The sequence below is a fragment of the Coregonus lavaretus genome (genome assembly GCF_964263955.1).
Source record: "Coregonus lavaretus genome assembly, chromosome: 11".
Classification (NCBI taxonomy): Eukaryota; Metazoa; Chordata; class Actinopteri; order Salmoniformes; family Salmonidae; genus Coregonus; species Coregonus lavaretus.
Genome location: NC_139998.1, coordinates 42928705 through 42950164, shown reverse-complemented (window position 1 = coordinate 42950164; position 21460 = coordinate 42928705). Strand labels below are relative to the sequence as shown.

The 21460-nt window shown below is 42.2% G+C and overlaps 3 protein-coding genes across 3 annotated transcripts; 1 reads left to right on the top strand and 2 right to left on the bottom strand.

Annotated features, from left to right (window-relative positions):
• On the top strand, positions 1-7872 carry LOC311137644 (ras-related protein Rab-11B-like). Its single transcript, XM_084172158.1, has 6 exons — positions 1-176; positions 4489-4684; positions 4847-5040; positions 5162-5242; positions 5337-5438; positions 7708-7872. Exons 1-6 carry the CDS (start codon positions 137-139, stop codon positions 7746-7748), a joined length of 654 nt encoding a protein of 217 aa, XP_084028284.1. The 5' UTR covers positions 1-136; the 3' UTR covers positions 7749-7872.
• On the bottom strand, positions 7491-16753 carry LOC311137642 (E3 ubiquitin-protein ligase MARCHF2-like). The gene is made up of 5 exons (XM_084172156.1): positions 16593-16753; positions 14061-14330; positions 13553-13748; positions 12801-13010; positions 7491-12673 (listed from the first exon to the last, which is right to left on the bottom strand). The coding sequence occupies exons 2-5, from the start codon at positions 14234-14236 to the stop codon at positions 12515-12517; spliced, it is 741 nt and encodes a 246-aa protein (XP_084028282.1). The 5' UTR covers positions 14237-14330; positions 16593-16753; the 3' UTR covers positions 7491-12514.
• A 1076-nt stretch (positions 16754-17829) lies between these two features.
• On the bottom strand, positions 17830-21127 carry LOC311137643 (ras-related protein Rab-11B-like). Its single transcript, XM_084172157.1, has 5 exons — positions 20997-21127; positions 20059-20254; positions 19699-19892; positions 19497-19577; positions 17830-19352 (listed from the first exon to the last, which is right to left on the bottom strand). Exons 1-5 carry the CDS (start codon positions 21034-21036, stop codon positions 19210-19212), a joined length of 654 nt encoding a protein of 217 aa, XP_084028283.1. The 5' UTR covers positions 21037-21127; the 3' UTR covers positions 17830-19209.
• Positions 21128-21460: the final 333 nt, after the last annotated feature.

The following is a 21460-nucleotide window of genomic DNA, read 5'->3' as shown; positions in this document are numbered from 1 at the left end:
GGACTGTGAAAAACCAGCGTTGTCTCGCGCATTTGGTTACAGAGAAAAAGGGAAGGCGCAAACACTGCAACCAACTTCAGAAACTCTAGACCAAGAATATATCGCAATTAAATCGGAATCGGACTATTTTTAAGACATGGGCAACAGAGATGATGAATACGATTTCTTGTTCAAAGGTAAAATAACTGTTAACCATTTCTACCCATCTAGCTGTAACCAGCTGCCTCTTGGTGGTAGCAACAACACATATGATTTGTGTCTCATTCTGTCAGTTATGAGGGTACCGTTAGAAGCTCCCACAATGTATTTTATTCTAACATATCACTTTAGAATGTCCAGATAGATTAGGAATTGATGGCCTCCATCTGATCTTGTGGCTTGCTAAATATAATACTGAGTATACTAGGTTTGTCGCATTGTGTTGAGCAATGCACAGCTCTAACTTAGCTAACAACATAGGTTTTCTCAGGTTGCTTTATAACACCAATACCATCATCCTCAAAGGTGCTGGTTTATAGCCAGCAACATGTCGATTTTTATACAATTAATATAGCTAGTAGGATCCTTCTCACAAGTGTACCAAGTGTACCAAAGGGTCAAATCTGAAATAATTCATTCATAGTGATTTTAAATTAGTTGTAGCCTATAATTAGCCAGCAATAATTCATAGGTAGACCTAATACTCATACAGAATTAGCCTAGTATAAATACTCAATCATAAACAGTTGTTTACATTATAATATGACTTACCTTACGATAAATAATAGCTGAACATGTCCAAAAAAGACTGTCCTAATTGTATCAGATAAGGATGGGATAATGACCAGGAAGGAAGTTCCCAGTGGGTCACCCTATTGATAGTCTGATGCTCTGACCATTCCATAATCTATTCCACTCAATGTAGCACATTTGTCAAAATCTTACAGATACCAATTTATAACTCTACTGATGAGCTACTGTTAGATGTTGTGTTTCAATGTTTATTTATTTTTTCACCTTTATTTAACCAGGTAAGCCAGTTGAGAACAAGTTCTCATTTGCGACCTGGCCAAGATAAAGCAAAGCAGTGCGATAAAAACAACAACACAGAGTTACATATGGGGTAAAACAAAACATAAAGTCAAAAATACAACAGAAAATATATATACAGTGTGTGAAAATGTAGCAAGTTATGGAGGTAAGGCAATAAATAGGCCATAGTGCAAAATAATTACAATTAGTATTAACACTGGAATGATAGATGTGCAAGAGATGATGTGCAAATAGAGATACTGGGGTGCAAATGAGCAAAATAAATAACAATATGGGGATGAGGTAGTTGGGTGGGTTAATTTCAGATGGGCTGTGTACAGGTGCTCTGACAACTGATGCTTAAAGTTAGTGAGGGAGATAAGAGTCTCCAGCTTCAGAGATTTTTGCAGTTCGTTTCAGTCATTGGCAGCAGAGAACTGGAAGGAATGGCGGCCAAAGGAGGTGTTGGCTTTGGGGATGACCAGTGCGATATACCTGCTGGAGCGCATACTACGGGTGGGTGTTGCTATGGTGACCAATGAGCTAAGATAAGGCAGGGATTTTCCTAGAAGTGATTTATAGATGGCCTGGAGCCAGTGAGTTTGGCGACGAATATGTAGTGAGGACCAGCCAACAAGAGCGTACAGGTCACAGTGGTGGGTAGTATATGGGGCTTTGGTGACAAAACGGATGGCACTGTGATAGACTACATCCAATTTGCTGAATAGAGTGTTGGAGGCTATTTTGTAAATGACATCGCCGAAGTCAAGGATCGGTAGGATAGTCAGTTTTACGAGGGCACGTTTGGCAGCATGAGTGAAGGAGGCTTTGTTGCGAAATAGGAAGCCGATTCTAGATTTAACTTTGGATTGGAGACGCTTAATGTGATTCTGGAAGGAGAGTTTACAGTCTAACCAGACACCTAGGTATTTGTAGTTGTCCACATACTCTAGGTCAGACCCGTCGAGAGAAGTGATTCTAGTCGGGTGGGCGGGTGCCAGCAGCGTTCGATTGAAGAGCATGCATTTAGTTTTACTTGTGTTTAAGAGCAGTTGGAGGCTACGGAAGGAGTGTTGTATGGCATTGAAGCTCGTTTGGAGGTTTGTTAACACAGTGTCCAATGAAGGGCCAGATGTATACAAAATGGTGTCGTCTGCGTAGAGGTGGATCTGAGAATCACCAGCAGCAAACGCGACATCATTGATATACACAGAGAAAAGAGTCGGCCCAAGAATTGAACCCTGTGGCACCCCCATAGACTGCCATAGGTCCAGACAACAGCTCGGAAACCGGATTGCATAGGGGAGAAGGTACGGTGTGATTCGAAATGGTCGGTGATCTGTTTGTTAACTTGGCTTTCAAAAACATTCGAAAGGCAGGGCAGGATCGATATAGGTCTGTAACAGTTTGGATCTAGAGTGTCACCCCCTTTGAAGAGGGGGATGACCGCGGCAGCTTTCCAATCTCTGGGGATCTCAGACGTTACAAAAGAGAGGTTGAACAGGCTAGTAATAGGGGTTGCGACAATTTCGGCGGCTAATTTTAGAAAGAAAGGGTCCAGATTTTCTAGCCCAGATGATTTGTAGTGGTCCAGATTTTGCAGCTCTTTCAGAACATCAGCTGTCTGAATTTGTGTGAAGGAGAAGTGGGGGGGGGGGCATGGGCAAGTTGCAGCGGAGGGTGCAGAGCTGGTGACCGGGGTAGTGGTAGCCAGGTGGAAAGCATGGCCAGCCGTAGCAAAATGCTTGTTGAAATACTCGATAATTGTAGATTTATCGGTTGTGATAGTGTTTCCTAGCTTCAGTGCAGTGGGCAGCTGGAAGGAGGTGCTATTATTCTCCATGGACTTTAGTTTCCCAAAACTTTTTGGAGTTAGTGCTACAGGATGCAAATTTCTGTTTGAAAAAGCTAGCCTTTGCTTTCCTAACTGCTTGTGTATATTGGTTCCTAACTTCCCTGAAAAGTTGCATATCGCGGGGGCTATTCGATGCTAATGCAGTACGCCACAGGATGTTTTTGTGCTGGTCAAGGGCAGTCAAGTCTGAGGAGAACCAGGGGCTATATCTGTTCTTAGTTCTGAATTTTTTGAATGGGGCATGCTTATTTAAGATTGAGAGGAAAGCACTTTTAAAGAACAACCAGGCATCCTCTACTGACGGAATGAGATCGATATCCATCCAGGATACCTGGGCCAGGTCAATTAGGAAGGCCTGCTCGCTAAAGTGTTTTAGGGAGCATTTGACAGTGATGAGGGGTGGTCGTTTGACCGCGGACCCGTTACGGACGCAGGCAATAAGGCAGTGATCGCTGAGATCCTGGTTGAAGACAGCGGAGGTGTATTTAGAGGGTAAGTTAGTCAGGATGATATCTATAAGGGTGTCCATATTTACGGATTTAGGGTTGTACCTGGTAGGTTCCTTGATAATTTGTGTGAGATTGAGGGCATCTAGTTTGGATTGTAGGATGGCAGGGGTGTTATGCATATCCCAGTTTAGGTCACCAAGGGCTGAGGGGGTTCTGTAGCAAGCGGCAACAGTGAGAGACTTATTTCTGGAAAGGTGGATTTTTAGAAGTAGGAGCTCAAACTGTTTGGGCACAGACCTGGATAGTATGATAGAGCTCTGCAGGCTATCTACAGTAGATTGCAATTCCACCCCCTTTGGCAGTTCTATCTAGAATCAATCCCACAGAAGCACACCACACCCGCTACCCAATCTAGTGTAGTATACAGCAGTCTCTATAAAATACATTCCAAATGTATTTAACTAGGCAAGTCAGTTAAGAACAAATTCTTATTTACAATGACGGCCTACACCGGCCAAACCCGGACGACGCTGGGCCAATTGTGCGCCGCCCTATGGGACTCCCAATCATGGCCGATTGTGATACAGCCTGGAATCGAACTAGGGGGTCTGTAGTGACGCCTCAAGCACTGAGATGCAGTGCCTTAGACCGCTGCGCCACTCAACACTTAAAACATGATAACAGAAAATGTGAAAAAGGGACAGCGTGAGCACAAAGAGGATTTCCAAGGGACAATGACTGGAGGAGACGATAGGAAGAGAGGCCCTCTGAAAAGTGTCAACTCCGGGTTCCCAGCAGGAACAGGTTCTCAGCTTCCTGCACCATGACTCCAGAAGGACACATTTCAGATCATTTTCCCCCTCTGAAGAGGCAGAGCAGCACTTTGTATAATATAACTCATATAACCACTTTATTTCTGAGTGTTTTTCTGTTGTCTCAGTCTTCAGCAGTATTCAATCAATGAAAATATTGTATTTCCAAAGCTTTAAAAAAAAGCCAGACATGCAAACCTAATATATTATGATAAGCAATCCACTTGGTATACGTGTAATTGGTTTACTGTAGTATCTGTTGATCTGTTATGTGATCTCATATTTTCCACTGTACTGCACTGCACATACAATGGCAGCCTGTCATTGCAGTGCTAATGTGGTCTGTGTGTTTTGTTGCAAGTGGTGCTGATCGGAGACTCTGGTGTGGGGAAGAGTAACCTGCTGTCCCGTTTCACACGGAATGAGTTCAACCTGGAGAGCAAAAGCACCATCGGTGTGGAGTTTGCCACCCGCAGCATTCAGGTAGACAGCAAGACGATAAAGGCCCAGATCTGGGATACAGCTGGACAGGAGCGCTACAGAGCCATCACCTCAGCGTGAGTGGACCAACGAAATGGATTGTACCAAGCAATCAACAACTTTGTGCTCATAACGCCCTTCTGAAACCTGCCATGAACCATGTAAACTGTTATGAGGTACTTCTCTATCTTAGTCCTACAACCTTTGACTTCCTGTTCTCCTTGCTCTGTCCTAATCAGGTACTACAGGGGGGCAGTGGGGGCTCTCCTAGTGTATGACATCGCCAAGCATCTGACCTATGAAAATGTGGAGCGCTGGCTGAAGGAGCTCAGGGATCATGCTGATAACAACATCGTCATCATGCTGGTGGGCAACAAGAGTGACCTGCGCCACCTCAGGGCAGTTCCCACAGACGAGGCTCGTGCCTTTGCAGGTAAACAACAACCACTGCAACAATAACACTGGAGGAGACAACAGCTCACTCTGGGGACAGAGATGGTTAAAAAGCCACCCATGTTTGTCTTAACTCAATCTTTTCTCTTTTTCTCCCTCAGAGAAGAATACGTTATCATTTATTGAAACATCAGCTTTGGACTCCACTAATGTGGAAGAGGCGTTCAAGAACATCCTCACGGGTAAGACGAGGGATCCACGACACACCTCACATTACTGGAAACTAGCTAGTCTATACATTTTCTTTTCAGTAACTGTCTCTTCCTTTTCCTACAGAAATCTACAGAATCGTATCACAAAAGCAGATAGCTGACAGATCAGCACATGACGAGTCTCCAGGCAACAATGTAGTGGACATCAGTGTCCCCCCCACCACCGGTGGGCAAAAAAACAAACTACTGTGCTGTCAAAGCCTGTGACCCTCACAACTCCTGTGACCCCCTTCACCCAACCCCCCTCCACTTCCTACATCACTCTCTCATCCTGTACCGCCCATTCTGTCTTTGTTCCCATATGTGGCGACGCCTTGCTTTCCCCTCCCTGTCTGTATACAAAACATCATTTTTATTACTTGTGAACTCACATGTGCTCTTCTGCCATGAAGTGAAACTTTAAAAAGCCTTTCTGTCACTTTGTCAGTCAGTCATGGATTCAATGTTGAGGTTTCTGCAGTGTAGGAACAGGGCAGTTTTCTTTGAAATGGATTGAGCTGTACAGGTGTATGATCTTTATTTGACTTATATTGTCACAGCAAAATAATGTTTAGTCTATAATATTATCTGGTCTAAAGTAGCCTACATGAAAAGTGCAATACTGTTAATATAACCGTGACGTGAGTTAGTGTGGGTTTTCAGTGAATTTATGTAAATCACAAGCTCATCTGCGTTTCCTGTGGTGCAGGAAAATCTCAGCAACAAAAGAGTGATCAAATTGCGATCCTACACCTGTATTTTAAGTTCTATAGAGTGTGCTGGACTAGTAGATTTGAACAATGACCACTAGATGTTTTTTTTTTTTTTTTTTTTTTTTTTTTAGTCATTTAGCAGACGCTCTTATCCAGAGCGACTTACAGTTAGTGAGTGCATACATTATCTTTTTTTTATTTTTATTTTTCATACTGGCCCCCCGTGGGAAACGAACCCACAACCCTGGCGTTGCAAACACCATGCTCTACCAACTGAGCTACATCCCTGCCGGCCATTCCCTCCCCTACCCTAGACGACGCTGGGCCAATTGTGCGCCGCCCCATGGGTCTCCCGGTCGCGGCCGGCTACGACAGAGCCTGGATTCGAACCAGGATCTCTAGTGGCACAGCTAGCACTTCGATGCAGTGCCTTAGACCACTGCGCCACTCAGATGATGCTGTGTATATAGCCACTCATGAATAAGGCAGAATTATTACATTGGTATATGTATGTGTTTGTCTTCTAAGTGGCTCTTACTTTCTTGCAGGCAGTTATCATGGCAAAAATGTACCTTATTGCGTATTTATTCAAATATATTTGGCTCACCTTTTCATTGTTTTATTTTCAATAAGCACTGTAAGACTTTTCAATTAACTCCTTTAAACAAAGTAATACGTAAGTAATTCATTCATCATTAACATATCATATATGACTTATCAGTGCACTATACAGTATTGGAATTCAAATAGCTCAACCTTAGATGTATGTGGGTAAAAAATGTGAGATGTCTCCTGTGTACCTGTTCTGGGGTTATGGAGACTGTTGTAGAGGCAGGGGTCTACAAAGGTTGTTTCCGTTCCCCCACGCCCAGCCCTGTTCCTCTGACCTAGGACAGCACTATACACCATGAGAGCTAGCCTAGTGGTGCCAAATGTTGTGCTAAAGCAGCATATGGAAAATATTATGCCAGTGTTTATTCTAAGCCTCATATAGGCCTATCTGCCAGTCATTGAGTGGGAGTGAGACATTCTTTAGGTCCAGGAACTGTTCACAGGGATTACATTCAAAATGTCCCCCCTCCCATCAGTTGTTTACGTCGTTGTAGCCAAGAGAGAAATATAGGCCATTGATGGAAAACAGAATTATTGCATGACATGACCCTCTCATCTTTGGTGGTCTATTTTAAGTGGATTTAGAAACAAGCCTTATCTTAAATGGAGATGATGGGTTTTATAAGTTGAGAATGTTGACCAGTAAGTTAACATTAGACTTTTTGACATTTAAGACGTGACATTGGTTGTTGAACGATGAGTGACTGAAAACCCAGGCACTGGATAACACACAAATTCGACATGTTCCATGTAAACAAAAGTGCAAAACACTATAAAGACCAAGCAACATTTTGTAAACAATTCTAGTTTTGACTGAATGTGTTGTGATACAGTTAATCGTAAAGTCTGAAAGAACATTCAATAAGGGGCCAGTGTAGTACATGCAAGAGTCCGCATCATTAAGAAAACAAAAGGAGTGATTTATGTTTATTTTTTATTTGCTTTGCACACTTTCTTGGCTGATTGCAAGCACCAACATATTTTGGTGAAGACATCTTTCTTTTTCCACTGCACAACATAAACATTATAGTATTTCAAAACATGTTAAAGCTGGAATCCTTAATGGTGAAACTGCCACGTCCGTTTGCGATATTACAACAAAAACAACTAACACAATTTTTTCCCCAACAGACATCATTGCACCCGCGATAGAAGAGCACACGTTTTTTTGACCATGCTGTGCGACGCTCCTCAGCTACTGCAGATTCCATCCTTAATGAATAATTGAATATAAATTACAAATGATCCACATCAATATGTTAAAAACAGTGGCAAAATTAACGAGATTAAAACATTAAACAAAAACAAAGTCTACAAATCTGGTATGTTGCGCCTTCTACATACGAGCATGACAATACCCAGGAATCTTTGTTGAGTCTTCAAATCAAAAACAAAATCTGAGGAGCAATATCCAACATTTTACAATATCAGTAATGCTTTTAAATCCCTTTCAAAGTCAGTGTTATAAGACTATATAAACAACCAACCTGTATTTATTTCCATGATAGTTTTGTGAAAGTGTCATTTGATATATAAAACAAGAATCAATGCTTCTTTGGAGAGAAGGACCCGTTTGAGTTAGCGGTTAGAACACTGGAGTAATGAGGCAAGTACGTCTCTGAGCTGCCTTCAAAGGGAGCAGTGTTGCATATTGTAGGCAACTCAGACTCACATAGCAAAAGAAAACATCATATCATGGCCCTCTCAGACTGCACAAGTGAGCAAACTGCTATGATCCTTCATATGCACTAGCTTCTACATTATATTTCTGATTTCATTACATATCTTTAAGGTTATACAGTGAGGGGAAAAAGTATTTGATCCCCTGCTGATTTTTTACATTTGCCCACTGACAAAGAAATGATCACTCTATAATTTTAATGGTAGTTTTATTTGAACAGTGAGAGACAGAATAAGAACAGAAAAATCCAGAAAAACGCATGTCAAAAATGTTATAAATTGATTTGCATTTTAATGAGGGAAATAAGTATTTGACCCCCTCTCAATCAGAAAGATTTCTGGCTCCCAGGTGTCTTTTATACAAGTAACGAGCTAAGATTAGGAGCACACTCTTAAAGGGAGTGCTCCTAATCTCAGTTTGTTCCCTGTATAAAAGACACCTGTCCACAGAAGCAATCAATCAATCACATTCCAAACTCTCCACCATGGCCAAGACCAAAGAGCTCTCCAAGGATGTCAGGGACACGATTGTAGACCTACACAAGGCTGGAATGGGCTACAAGACCATCGCCAAGCAGCTTGGTGAGAAGGTGACAACAGTTGGTGCGATTATTCGCAAATGGAAGAAACACAAAATAACTGTCAATCTCCCTCGGCCTGGGGCTCCATGCAAGATCTCACCTCGTGGAGTTGCAATGATCATGAGAACGGTGAGGAATCAGCCCAGAACTACACGGGAGGATCTTGTCAATGATCTCAAGGCAGCTGGGACCATTGTCACCAAGAAAACAATTGGTAACACACTACGCCATGAAGGACTGAAATCCTGCAGCGCCCGCAAGGTCCCCCTGCTCAAGAAAGCACATATACAGGGCCGTCTGAAGTTTGCCAATGAACATCTTAATGATTCAGAGGAGAACTGGGTGAACGTGTTGTGGTCAGATGAGACCAAAATTGAGCTCTTTGGCATCAACTCAACTCGCCGTGTTTGGAGGAGGAGGAATGCTGCCTATGACCCCAAGAACACCATCCCCACCGTCAAACATGGAGGTGGAAACATTATGCTTTGGGGGTGTTTTTCTGCTAAGGGGACAGGACAACTTCACCGCATCAAAGGGACGATGGACGGGGCCATGTACCGTCAAATCTTGGGTGAGAACCTCCTTCCCTCAGTCAGGGCATTGAAAATGGGTCGTGGATGGGTATTCCAGCATGACAATGACCCAAAACACACGGCCAAGGCAACAAAGGAGTGGCTCAAGAAGAAGCACGTTAAGGTCCTGGAGTGGCCTAGCCAGTCTCCAGACCTTAATCCCATAGAAAATCTGTGGAGGGAGCTGAAGGTTCGAGTTGCCAAACGTCAGCCTCGAAAACGTAATGACTTGGAGAAGATCTGCAAAGAGGAGTGGGACAAAATTCCTCCTGAGATGTGTGCAAACATGGTGGCCAACTACAAGAAACGTCTGACCTCTGTGATTGCCAACAAGGGTTTTGCCACCAAGTACTAAGTCATGTTTTGCAGAGGGGTCAAATACTTATTTCCCTCATTAAAATGCAAATCAATTTATAACATTAGTGACATGCGTTTTTCTGGATTTTGTTGTTGTTATTCTGTCTCTCACTGTTCACATAAACCTACCATTAAAATTATAGACTGATCATTTCTTTGTCAGTGGGCAAACGTACAAAATCAGCAGGGGATCAAATACTTTTTTCCCTCACTGTAGGTAAGAGTAAAGTTATCAAATTGCACACTTGCTGTAACTACACCCTACATTGAAAAGTCTCCATAGATTTACATTTACATCATTTAGCAGACGCTCTTATCCATAGCTCCCAATATGTCAGGTGGAGGCGAAAGGACCAATCAGAGACAGCATGTGACAGGGCAGTGGCCCATCACTGACAATGCAGATAAGAACTCTCTCCATGCTGAAAGATCCTCAACACTGTTCCACTCCACAACACACATTGGCATACAGGAAAATAACCTCATACTAAGCTCTAGTATTACTATTTAACAACAAATTTATTTTCTAGACAAGAGGATTCCTTTAGAGTCCCAACTGACAATTTACAAAAGAAACAACAACAAAGAACATGGAGGATACTTCTATTTTTAGAAGGGGTCTCCCAACAGGACACCACTGAACTAGGCTGACTAGTGTCTGTCTATGCTGTTCAAGTTTAGAGGATGACCTTCTTATTTCATTTACTGTGACTGGAAATCAAAATTGTTCAGGTTGATTTCAGAAAGCCGCATAACACTTACACGGCTTAGCTGTCCCACTGCAAAGCCCCTCAGGTGATCAACCCTCAGTCAAACCTATGCATGAAGCCTACAGGTACTGGAAGAGTTGAACCTGCACATACAAATAAGCAATACACAGGAGTATGATCACCATGAAGGGATTCTAACAAATACTATTATGAAATAAATAAATTAGCGTCAAATCTAGCCTGAGGTTTATGGCTTCTGTGGACCATAATTTGAGCTTTCTACTGAGGAGGCTATTTGCATTCAGTCTCTCTTCTATTCAGGCCTGTTAACATTCAGGGTCAATACTTTTACGTTCAACCATGGACGACACTATGATTAACAATACATATAGAAATATGCAGAAATTAAGCTTGGCTAAAACAGAGGGGCTTCCGAAAGGACCATACAAGGAACAAAGTAAAACATACAAAACTGAGCAAAGAGGGACTCAAACCAAATACCCATATATATTCATTAAAAGATCCAAACAGATGATAATAACATGGCCAGCCATATACATCTGTGTTTTTGCATATCTCTCTTGTCCAGAGGTCAACTCATGCGTTTTAAAGCTGTGGTAGATGGGTGAGAACAATGCCTACACTGGTCTTGCACCACACACTGGGTTCTACTGTCAAGGTACAGTCGGCATCTGTAGACGTCTGAGTCTAGACGTCAGTCTGGTCGCCTGCATATCAGAAAGGGAATACAACTGCTACAAAACCTGAAGTAACATCAATTAACCAATCTATGCTCTTGCTGCATGTGATTACTAGCGAATGTTATGACTACACAAAAAAACACACAATATTTAAAAGCCTTTCATTGGTTTATCGTCGTAGGAGAGCAATGTACTAGCTATTGAAGAGTGATCTTGACCTTGTGCTACTCTAACATTGTTCTGGAAAGGTAAGACTTACTTTCCATCAACCACAAAAAGTTTGAACTTCATGTTTGTGGAATATACATTTCCATAAAGTTTTGATTTCTCCCATCAGTGACCTACCTACCTAGATCAGCTCACTCTATTTGGACAGTTTTCATTAAGTGCTGATAGTATGCGAGACCTCTCTATACTCTAGGGAGGAAACCCAGTTCAACATACTAACTAGTAACACTAGATCAATGGGAGCTCAACCAACCTCTCGTACAATCCCCCACAGTAAAACAAAACAAAAACAAATACTTTCCCCTGAAAAATTTAAGTAATAGTACATGCGTGCAAAACTGTGCATGTTGGTAGCAGTCTCATCACGTACTGTGAGAGGAAACTGTGTCCAGTGTTTTATTGCACAATCTCCATCTTTATTAACAACATTCCTGCTCACACCAAGGGGGAAAACAGATGGAGTTGAATTGAAGGGAGTCAACTGGCTTGCGTAGAAATGTCATAAGCATCTATAATCCCCCCAGTCTAATAGCCTGTGGCTGGTAAACAGGAATCAAAGCTTTAAGCTTCTTACTTCTACACTCAGTGGTTAGGGAACCAACCGCTGGATGGATCGCCTTAGTTAGATCAGCGGCAACGATCCATGCTACACTTTTAGAGTCGGCTGTGAAGGACTGAAATGAAAATTAGGGAGGAGAAAGAGGGAATTGTCCACTTAAACACTAGAGAGTTTGGTCTTAAAGCTTCAGCAGCCGTCTCCACTGAGCATCTGTCCAATGAGTCCTTGGTCGTCCCTTTGCAGTGCCCAGCGAAGTCCCATCCAATCAACTGCCCTTCTCAAAACCTTCAGAAACACCATACTGCACGGTAATCACTGGCCTCTAACATACTGGTTTCTTTACCAGATCACTAAAAACACCATCAGAGGCTCACACGACAAAATAAAAAAGGGCGGAAAACGAAGTGCTGACGATGATGATACACGTAGGTAAAAAATGATTTTAATAGAAAAAGAGATAAAGTGCTTGGGCTCTGGTTGGAGACGTGGTTTTTCATTGAGAACCTCCAGCACACGAAGAACACCAACTTCAACCTTCCCACCTTTGACCTCAAACTATGGTCTCGTCTGCTGTCTTTTTCAGCAGCTTGGTGGAGAGCAAGGAATGCTGGGTAGAATGCCGCCCCTTTGCGTCGGGAAGGAGCAGGCGTACTTTCTGATGGGTTCGTCTCCACTCAGAGTAGAGCTGACAGTGGTAGCGGAAGGATACCTGCAGGAGAGAAGGGTAGAGTAGAGGAGAGGATAGAGTAGAGAATATTGGTGTTCATCCAAGCTATAAACAAAGTTAAGGTTAGGATTTGGGGAGGGCAGCTGATCCTAGATATGTGCCTACTTACCAGAGTCCAGAGGATGTAGATGGTGAAAAGGGCGATGGTGAGGGCGATGAGGCCCACGGCCTCCAGTCTGCTGTTGAAGTGCAGGTGGTCTTGGGCTCCCCTCAGACACAGCCAGCCAGAGATGGCCGCCAGGGGCGTGATTAACAGGAAGCACACCATGTCACAGAACAGCGTGCGCTTCTCGGTACGAGGGCCCGGGTCCCGCAGCCACTGTGGAAAGAGAAGAGAGGACAGAGAAGAAAGAGAAAATGTACTGAGCCTACATGAGCTCTGAGTATGCACATGCACTATAGCCCAAACAGGGGACACTGGAGGACTCTGCTTTTCTTCTTCAGGGTTTGGTTTGGTTTATTGAGATACCCATTAGTAGATCAAGGGTTAAACTTCCTGGGTTTATACATCATTCATTACATAAACATTATGGCACATACCCAAAAAAATTACAAAAAATCCCTAATGCCTCCCTAACTACATTTCTGTTGACATATTCAGGATTTAATATGCATGAGTAAAACACAACTTAGTAAACATAGCTGCATGTTGGTGACCCATGAGCAAGGCCAGAAATTCTATATCAACACATAAGTATTGCAGCTACCTACAAACACAATTTTGCATTGAGTAATCTATGCAAGCAGAAAGAGAGAAAAAAATGAATCATGCTCATGTGTTTTGACACAGCATAAGCACAACCACACACACAGAGGCAGGCAGAGGAGCACAGACAAGCTAAAGGCATTGACCTTTGTTACCTCTGTGAGGGGCTTGGGCCTGCGCTCAATGGTGAACTCTGTGTGGCACAGCTCACAGTAGCTGGTGTTGGAGGAGGAGAGCCACTTCTCCAGGCAGCTCTTGTGCACCGTGCCCAGAGTCCCTGTGCAGTTGCAAGGGGACAGAAGCCCCTCGCCGTTGGCCCCCTCGTGGCAGATCCGGCAGATTGGCCCATCGCTGGAGGAAAGAGGAAGAGAGAGGTCCTGAACAGGGTACTCTAACTGGGTTTACTTACTACAGCCTGCCGGATGCCACTTGGGATAACATGTCACAGTCTTAACAGCTAAGCTAATTCTCATACATGCCGAGGCTAACTGTGAGAGTGAGACATTATCTTTCCGGGAACACCCACACTCTGACACATACTTGCATACACTTTCACGAGTTCCAAATATGACTACTATAAAAACCTGTTGGAAAGCCCTGAATATCTCATAAATGCTTAGCTCTGAAAGTATGAATGTTTTCAGGAGTTTTCAGCCACAGTACCTCTGTGTGCTCAAAGGTTTGATGATGGTGGAGAGCAGCCGCCCATCTTTGGCTGTGACCTGGGTGACATACTGTGCTCTGCAGTTATCCGACTCCTCCACACTTTTGGACAGGCCAGCGTTGCCAGTGCAGTCGCACAGGGAGCCCGGGAGGTGGCAACACTCCCCCGTTGTCATGGTTACACCGTCCAGGGGTCAAGAGTCAGTGGTCAAAGGGATTATGGGGGGAGCAGACTCAGCTCCCTCAGGTCAGAGCAGTTAGGCCCAACGGCTGAAGAGCGATGGGATGGAGTTAGGACCTCATTCACTTCATACAATACACTACTGGTTACTTCACAGAACTTATTATGAGACAAATAGTGAGGTTTATCATATATATAATAATCATTTTCTTTGACCAACATTAGAACACTGAGCTGTATGCGGCCTAAATGATGGCAACATGAAATAGAATCTAAACATTTCTTCAAAACATTGATAATTTGTATTGTATTAAATATGGGGGAAAAAATAATGATCTTCTTGTCTGAAAATCCAGTTGAGCCAATTTGCCAAAACACAACACAGCTACTTCTAAAGGGCAACCTCTGTATGAGCAGCAGGGCACAAGAGAGTGATAAACAGCTGTCATCTCATCTCTGTACCCCACACATACAGTACATTCGGAAAGTATTCAGACCCCTTCACCTTTTCCACATTTTGTTACGTTACAGCCTTATTCTAAAATGGATTAAATTAATGTTTTTCCTCATCAATATACACACAATACCCCATAATGACAAAGCGAAAAAATATTTTTAAAATATTTTGCAAATGAAAACAAAAATGAAAAACAGAAATACCTTATTTACATAAGTATTAAGAACCTTTGCTATGAGACTCGAAATTGAGCTCAGGTGCATCCTGTTTCCATTGATCATCCTTGGAGATGTTTCTACAACTTGATTGGAGTCCACTTGTGTTAAATTCAATTGAGTGGACATGATTTGGAAAGGCACACACCTGTCTATATAAAGTCTCACAGTTGACAGTGCATGTCAGAGCAAAAACCATGCCATAAGGTCAAAAAATGTCTGCTGCATTTTGAAGGTTCCCAAGAACACAGTGGCCTCAATCATTCTTAAATGGAAGAAGTTTGGAACCACCAAGTCTCCTAGAGCTGGCCGCCCGGCCAAACTGAGCAATCGGGGGAGAAAGGCCTTGGTCAGGGAGGTGACCAAGAACCCGATGGTCACTCTGAAAGAGCTCCAGAGTTCCTCTGTGGAGATGGGAGAACCTTCCAGAAGGACAACCATCTCTGCAGCACTCCACCAATCAGGCCTTTATGGTAGAGTGGCCAGACGGAAGCCACTCCTCAGTAAAAGGCACATGACAGCCCGCTTGGAGTTTGCCAAAAGGCACCTAAAGGACTCTCAGACCATGAGAAACAGGACAAGCCTCTGAATGTCCTTGAGTGGCCCAGCCAGAGCCCGGACGTGAACCCAATCGAACATCTCTGGAGAGACCTGAAAATAGCTGTGCAGCGACACTCCCCATCCAACCTGTCAGTGCTTGAGAGGATCTGCAGAGAAGAATGGGAGAAACTCCCCAAATACAGGTGTGCCAAGCTTGTAACATCATACTCAAGAAGACCCGGGGCTGTAATCGCTGCCAAAGGTGCTTCAACAAAGTACTGAGTAAAGGGTTTGAATACTTATCTAAATGTGATTTCAGTTTATTTAATTTGCAAAAATGTCTAAACCTGTCTTTGCTTTGTCATTATGGGGTATTGTGTGTAGATTGAGGAAAGAAACAATTTAATCAATTTTAGAATAAGGTTGTAAAGTAACAATGTGGAAAAAGTGAAGTGGTCAGAATACTTTCCGAATGCACTGTAGATATCCTCACCCAAATAGGCTCACTGAATTAATCAGTCTGTATGGGATGTGCCTTACAACTTCTAGGAAATGCACTGACATGACCTAATGATAGTTTTGGAGAAAATAAAACATTTCAATGTATATTTTTGATATCAAAGCCAACATGAAAAGCTCGAAGACCATTGCATTTTTATTGGACAATCAAAAATACAATACAGACACCAGTGTCTAACCAGATAGCAGAATATCACGATATTAGGGGGGATAATTTTGATTTTATATATTAATCAATGTGGTTACTACAAGCAAACCTAGCTAGTTAGCAAGCTAGGTACATAATGCTAGGTGTCGAATCCCGACAACACACTCAAATACAGACACAAACCCCCGACACAGCTGGATAATGGTCAGCCAGCTGTTTAACTTGCTACAGTAGCTTGCTAACTAAGCCTATCGAGCTAGCTCAAGATAGACCACACTAGATACCATACTGCTTGCTACATGAAAATGACAATGTATTATGATTTAATGTGTTCACAGCAGTGGCGTTGATTTAAGCGAATGCCTTCTACTATGAAAAGGGTCTAGTTAGCCGGCTAGCTTCTTCATGTTACCCAGTTAGCTATTTATGTTAGCCAGCCGACCGAGACGATAGAAGAAAATGTATTACTCACTGCGTTCCTCCTTTTTTCATTTTAACAGGTGATATGTGTGGTTGTCAATATATTAAATACTCATTGAGAATTCCTTTCAGCTAGCTAAGTATCTATGCCAGTTCTCGTCTAGCTGACAGACGACAACAATAGCCTCATACAAAAAAATAATAATCTGTGGTAGCCTCCTCCACGGTCGTCACACAGCCACAAAGTCATAAACCCCGCCCATTTCTACCATTTATTTTCTTAAAATCTGATTTTAAACTTAACTTTAACCCTAACCTTAACCACACTGCTAAATGAATGCATAATCTTAACCATAAATTAAGCACATTTTAGTTATGCATTTTTAAGATATAGACAATTCTGACTTTATGGCTGTGGTAACTAGTGGAAACCCTCCTCCACCGACGGCGTTTCCGCTCAACAGTTACCTTGCTCGCCAATTTGGCTGGCTTTCTGCTCCCGATTACTAGGCTACAAAATGTAAAATATAGAAAACTGATAGAAATACAATATCTCACCCCTTTGTATGTGAAATAAAACAGATTGATGTACAATACTTTTTTCCATATGGAAGGGACCTTTATTTTGTCAAATGTACATTAACACCAGAAGCAAGCACACATTTTGTATGCCAATGTAGGCCTCCCACGTTTAATTCATCACGAACAAAAAGCGACTTGCTATATTTACATAGTGGATTGCGCGTAAACATTTAATAAAACGAATTTAATACCCTTTAAAAAAGACCTGCTGTAATTCAGTATGTCTTCCTTGTATTAGAGTAGTTGAATGTGTGGTATCATTCATCATGTGCATAAATCATGGATAAAACATTTTTTTAATCATTGACTGAAATTAATTAATCTAAAGCTGATCAGGCATATAGTAAAAAAATAAAGAAAAAAAGATTCACATTCAGACATTTCATCAAAGTTGCACAATATCTAATTAACACTATTTTCTGGTGAGCATGTACTGTATCTTGAAGTAAAGTCTTCAAAGTGTTCAACCAAGTCTATATTGCATAAGTCTACCATTACATTTCATATATTTTTTGGGCATCTGTGCATTCAATTCTTCAAAATCTGTAAATAAGTCTCAAATTGCATTTGAGATGATATTGGTTCTCCTACTTCCTACTGGTAGCAGTTATGTGAACATGTATTTCTGTATCAAGCATTCAATGTTATATGCTATACATACACCAATAGAAGTTCTGCAGGACATTTTCAGCACTTAATTACAAGACTTGAGAAGAGAGTTCTGTTTATTCAAAGAAAATGTCTGCCAACGTGACATGAATTTGGTTTATTTCCATTTCAATGTTCCTTGATGAAAAGGCAGATGAACAGATTTGTTTATTGAATTAAAAGTTGGACCTGTGACAGAAAATTACATACTTGTGACCACACTGCCAAAAAGGCAATTCTACTAGAAAGGGGAGATAAGGCATTATAGCCAACCATACAAAGGCAACCATCCTTCCTTAAATTCCACTGTCAACTCAAATTTGAGACACTTTCATGGTTTGACTAGAGTGAAGCAATGATAGCATTCTCCACCCTAGATATTGCAGTGTTTTATTAGCCCCCCCCCCACCCCACCCCACCCCACCCCACAAACAAAACCAAGCTAAGTGTTGGGATTTGAAGACGTTAGTCATTTAGAATTTGTTGTTGATTTTACATGGCGAGTTCCATTGAAATGATCAGCAGGACACAAGTTTCATATTCACTTTTGCTTTCAATTGTAGTCTGACTACTGGATCAGTTCCAAGTATAATCTAATGACAGAGAGAACAGTGGCAGCAGCTAACAGTGAAACAAAGCACATGAAACAATTGGTAAAAGTCCAATCTTGACAAATGTACCTCTCTGCAAGTTTACTGTTTAGATGAGATTATTTCAGGTTGAAAATGATTTCAGCCACACTTTGGTATCTCTGTGAACCTCAGACTTAAACAAAAAATTAAATTCACAATTTTCTGAAACACATATCAGCCCAAGTTTGTCACTACCCAGGTCCCTGTTCTTGCTCCTTTCATGCCACACTCAAGACAGGGTCTCCGAGGACAGCAAGGAGGCAACCAGAAGCTCGGTTTTATCTAGAAGGGATACAGCTTTTGTGAAAATGTACTTTTCGTAGCAGATTAGGAGAATTTACACAGCAGGTTAGGATAACTAACATGGCATGTTAGGATAATTGGGTTTTAGGAAAAGGGTTCGGGTTAGCTAAAATGCAAAATATTTCAACTTGATGTCAATTTTGACACAAGCTGTATCCCATCTAGAATTGACCCGAAAGCTCAGGACAAACTGATCCCTCACCATTCCTTCTACAGGATTGGGTCACATGATCAGAGCCTGAATACAAAATAGACCCCAAAAAAAGACCGCCGAAAAATCAGAGCACTTGGTAAAAGACAAGTTGAGGTTAGAAGAGGATAGCATACAGACAAACAACGAACATGAGAAAAAAAGTGAAAAAGGAATGTTATCTACAAAGTCTGAGTTTCTAGGAGACTTCTAAAACACATGGAGGAATAGAGACAGCAGCAGCACAACACCCAGGAGAAAAGCAGCTGAAGAGAGTGAGGGGTGGGATGGAGGTGGGGCAGTGGTATTGAGTGTCACAGGCTTTGACAGCACGGTACTTTGTTTTTTTGCCCATCGGTGGTGGGGGGGACACTGATGTCCACTACATTGTTGCCTGGAGACTCGTCATGTGCTGATCTGTCAGCTATCTGCTTTTGTGATACGATTCGGTGGATTTCTGTGCAAAAAAGGAAATGTCAGTTACTCATGATTAAATATTTACCTTGATACAGCAATCATTCCATTCATGTGTTAGAAATCACAATTTGACTTGAAACTAATTAAATGTAAATAGTCTTATTTAGTGGATCCTGTCGCTTACCCGTGAGGATGTTCTTGAACGCCTCTTCCACATTAGTGGAGTCCAAAGCTGATGTTTCAATAAATGATAACGTATTCTTCTCTGAGGGAGAAAAAGAGAAAAGATTGAGTTAAGACAAACATGGGTGGCTTTTTAACCATCTCTGTCCCCAGAGTGAGCTGTTGTCTCCTCCAGTGTTATTGTTGCAGTGGTTGTTGTTTACCTGCAAAGGCACGAGCCTCGTCTGTGGGAACTGCCCTGAGGTGGCGCAGGTCACTCTTGTTGCCCACCAGCATGATGACGATGTTGTTATCAGCATGATCCCTGAGCTCCTTCAGCCAGCGCTCCACATTTTCATAGGTTAGATGCTTGGCAATGTCATACACTAGGAGAGCCCCCACTGCCCCCCGGTAGTACCTGATTGGGCCAGAGCAAGGAGAATAGGAGGTCAAAGGTTGTGGGATTTAGACAGAAGCATTTTCTCAGAATGGTTTCAATACTATCCAAATAAGTTTGTTCCGTAAAGGGCAGGTTACAGGAAGACGAGCATCCTTAACATTATTGAGCATCCTCCTCCACTCACGCTGAGGTGATGGCTCTGTAGCGCTCCTGTCCAGCTGTATCCCAGATCTGTGCCTTTATCGTCTTGCTGTCTACCTGAATGCTGCGGGTGGCAAACTCCACACCAATGGTGCTTTTGCTCTCCAGGTTGAACTCATTCCGTGTGAAACGGGACAGCAGGTTACTCTTCCCCACACCAGAGTCTCCGATCAGCACCACTGGCAACAAAACAAACATTAGCGCTGCTGTCTCACAGTGGAAAAGATGAGGGTTGAGTGGTGACTAGTACAGGGTACATTTGTTCAGTTAGATTCAACAATGTCTAAATGAAGCCCAAATCTACTGAGCATGTTTATCCTGGTAGCTAGTCTATGAGACACTCATGATGACTGGTGCTGATACTTATGGAAAGTTACTTGTATGACAAAACATTTTGTATCTAGGACAGAGATAAGTTGTCAGTCATAACTGTTCTTAATATGTCAGACAAGTGGTGACCAAGCTAGCATTGTACAATAAACTGTCTAATCTCTTTGGTTAGTTGGTGGTAATGGCTAGCCTAGTTAGCACAGTGCCAGTGGCTTTGGCTAACACCATCCCAGCTGATTGTCAGACATTACATTTACTAACTAGCTAGTTAATTAGTTAGCCATATGCTATCCACTCCAGTATATTAAAACTAGTTAACTGTAGCTAGTGACTTTTTCACATTGTCTGAGTGTAGCTAGCTACCAAACTAAAGGGTGATGAGACGTTTAGCTAGCTAACGTTACCTATTAGGCCGCAGATAACCGCTTATTAGATAGCCAACTAGGTAACCTGTTAGCTATCAGCTAGCTAGTTTGGCTAAAGTGAACGTTAGCTAGCTGGGGAGACTTCCTCTCTCTTTCAACTTCAACTACTGCGAAAACAAGTAAATGTAAACTTCGACTACTACTACACATGTAGGGCGCGTCTTACCTTTGAATAGATAGTCGTATTCGTCGTCTCGGGTTCCCATTTTGAAGGTTTCCCACTTTATGAAAGAACTTCACTACCAAAGAGAACCTCTTGACTCTGTCCCCAACCACTGCTCAGACCAACAGTAAATCAGGCTCCGAAGGGAATATGCACGTGAGCTGAGGGACAACTGCTTTGACCAATTAGAGGTGTATCTCGGTTAATTGATAGATACATTGACAAATAATATCCTTCTCCATTTTATATTAACCAATGGCCATAGGAAGGGCCGTTATCAGAGGAAAACTGTTAGCTTCCCATCGCAATCCATCATAGGTATTTATGAAGTCTACATTCTAGAAAATGTGGATTAAGCAATACTTTTTTTCACCATGTGAGTATTTCTGTTCATACCTGCATTTGGTGGTTTAGGAAGATGAGCTTATTATTGAAAAGACAAACTAACAAAAATGGACTAGAATCAA

Excerpts from the sequence above, each read along its gene's own strand:
- LOC311137644 (XM_084172158.1), top strand. The coding sequence starts at position 137 with ATGGGCAACAGAGATGATGAATACGATTTCTTGTTCAAAG. Across the intron at positions 5,243-5,336 it reads GTTCAAGAACATCCTCACGG|AAATCTACAGAATCGTATCA; the intron begins GTAAGACGAGGG and ends CTTTTCCTACAG. Across the intron at positions 5,439-7,707 it reads CAGTGTCCCCCCCACCACCG|ACATCATTGCACCCGCGATA; the intron begins GTGGGCAAAAAA and ends TTTCCCCAACAG.
- LOC311137642 (XM_084172156.1), bottom strand. The coding sequence starts at position 14,236 with ATGACAACGGGGGAGTGTTGCCACCTCCCGGGCTCCCTGTGCGACTGC. Across the intron at positions 13,011-13,552 it reads GGCCCAAGCCCCTCACAGAG|TGGCTGCGGGACCCGGGCCC; the intron begins GTAACAAAGGTC and ends CTCTTTCCACAG. Across the intron at positions 12,674-12,800 it reads TCTACATCCTCTGGACTCTG|GTATCCTTCCGCTACCACTG; the intron begins GTAAGTAGGCAC and ends TCTCTCCTGCAG.
- LOC311137643 (XM_084172157.1), bottom strand. The coding sequence starts at position 21,036 with ATGGGAACCCGAGACGACGAATACGACTATCTATTCAAAG. Across the intron at positions 20,255-20,996 it reads ATACGACTATCTATTCAAAG|TGGTGCTGATCGGAGACTCT; the intron begins GTAAGACGCGCC and ends TTTTGTTGCCAG. Across the intron at positions 19,893-20,058 it reads TACAGAGCCATCACCTCAGC|GTACTACCGGGGGGCAGTGG; the intron begins GTGAGTGGAGGA and ends TGGCCCAATCAG.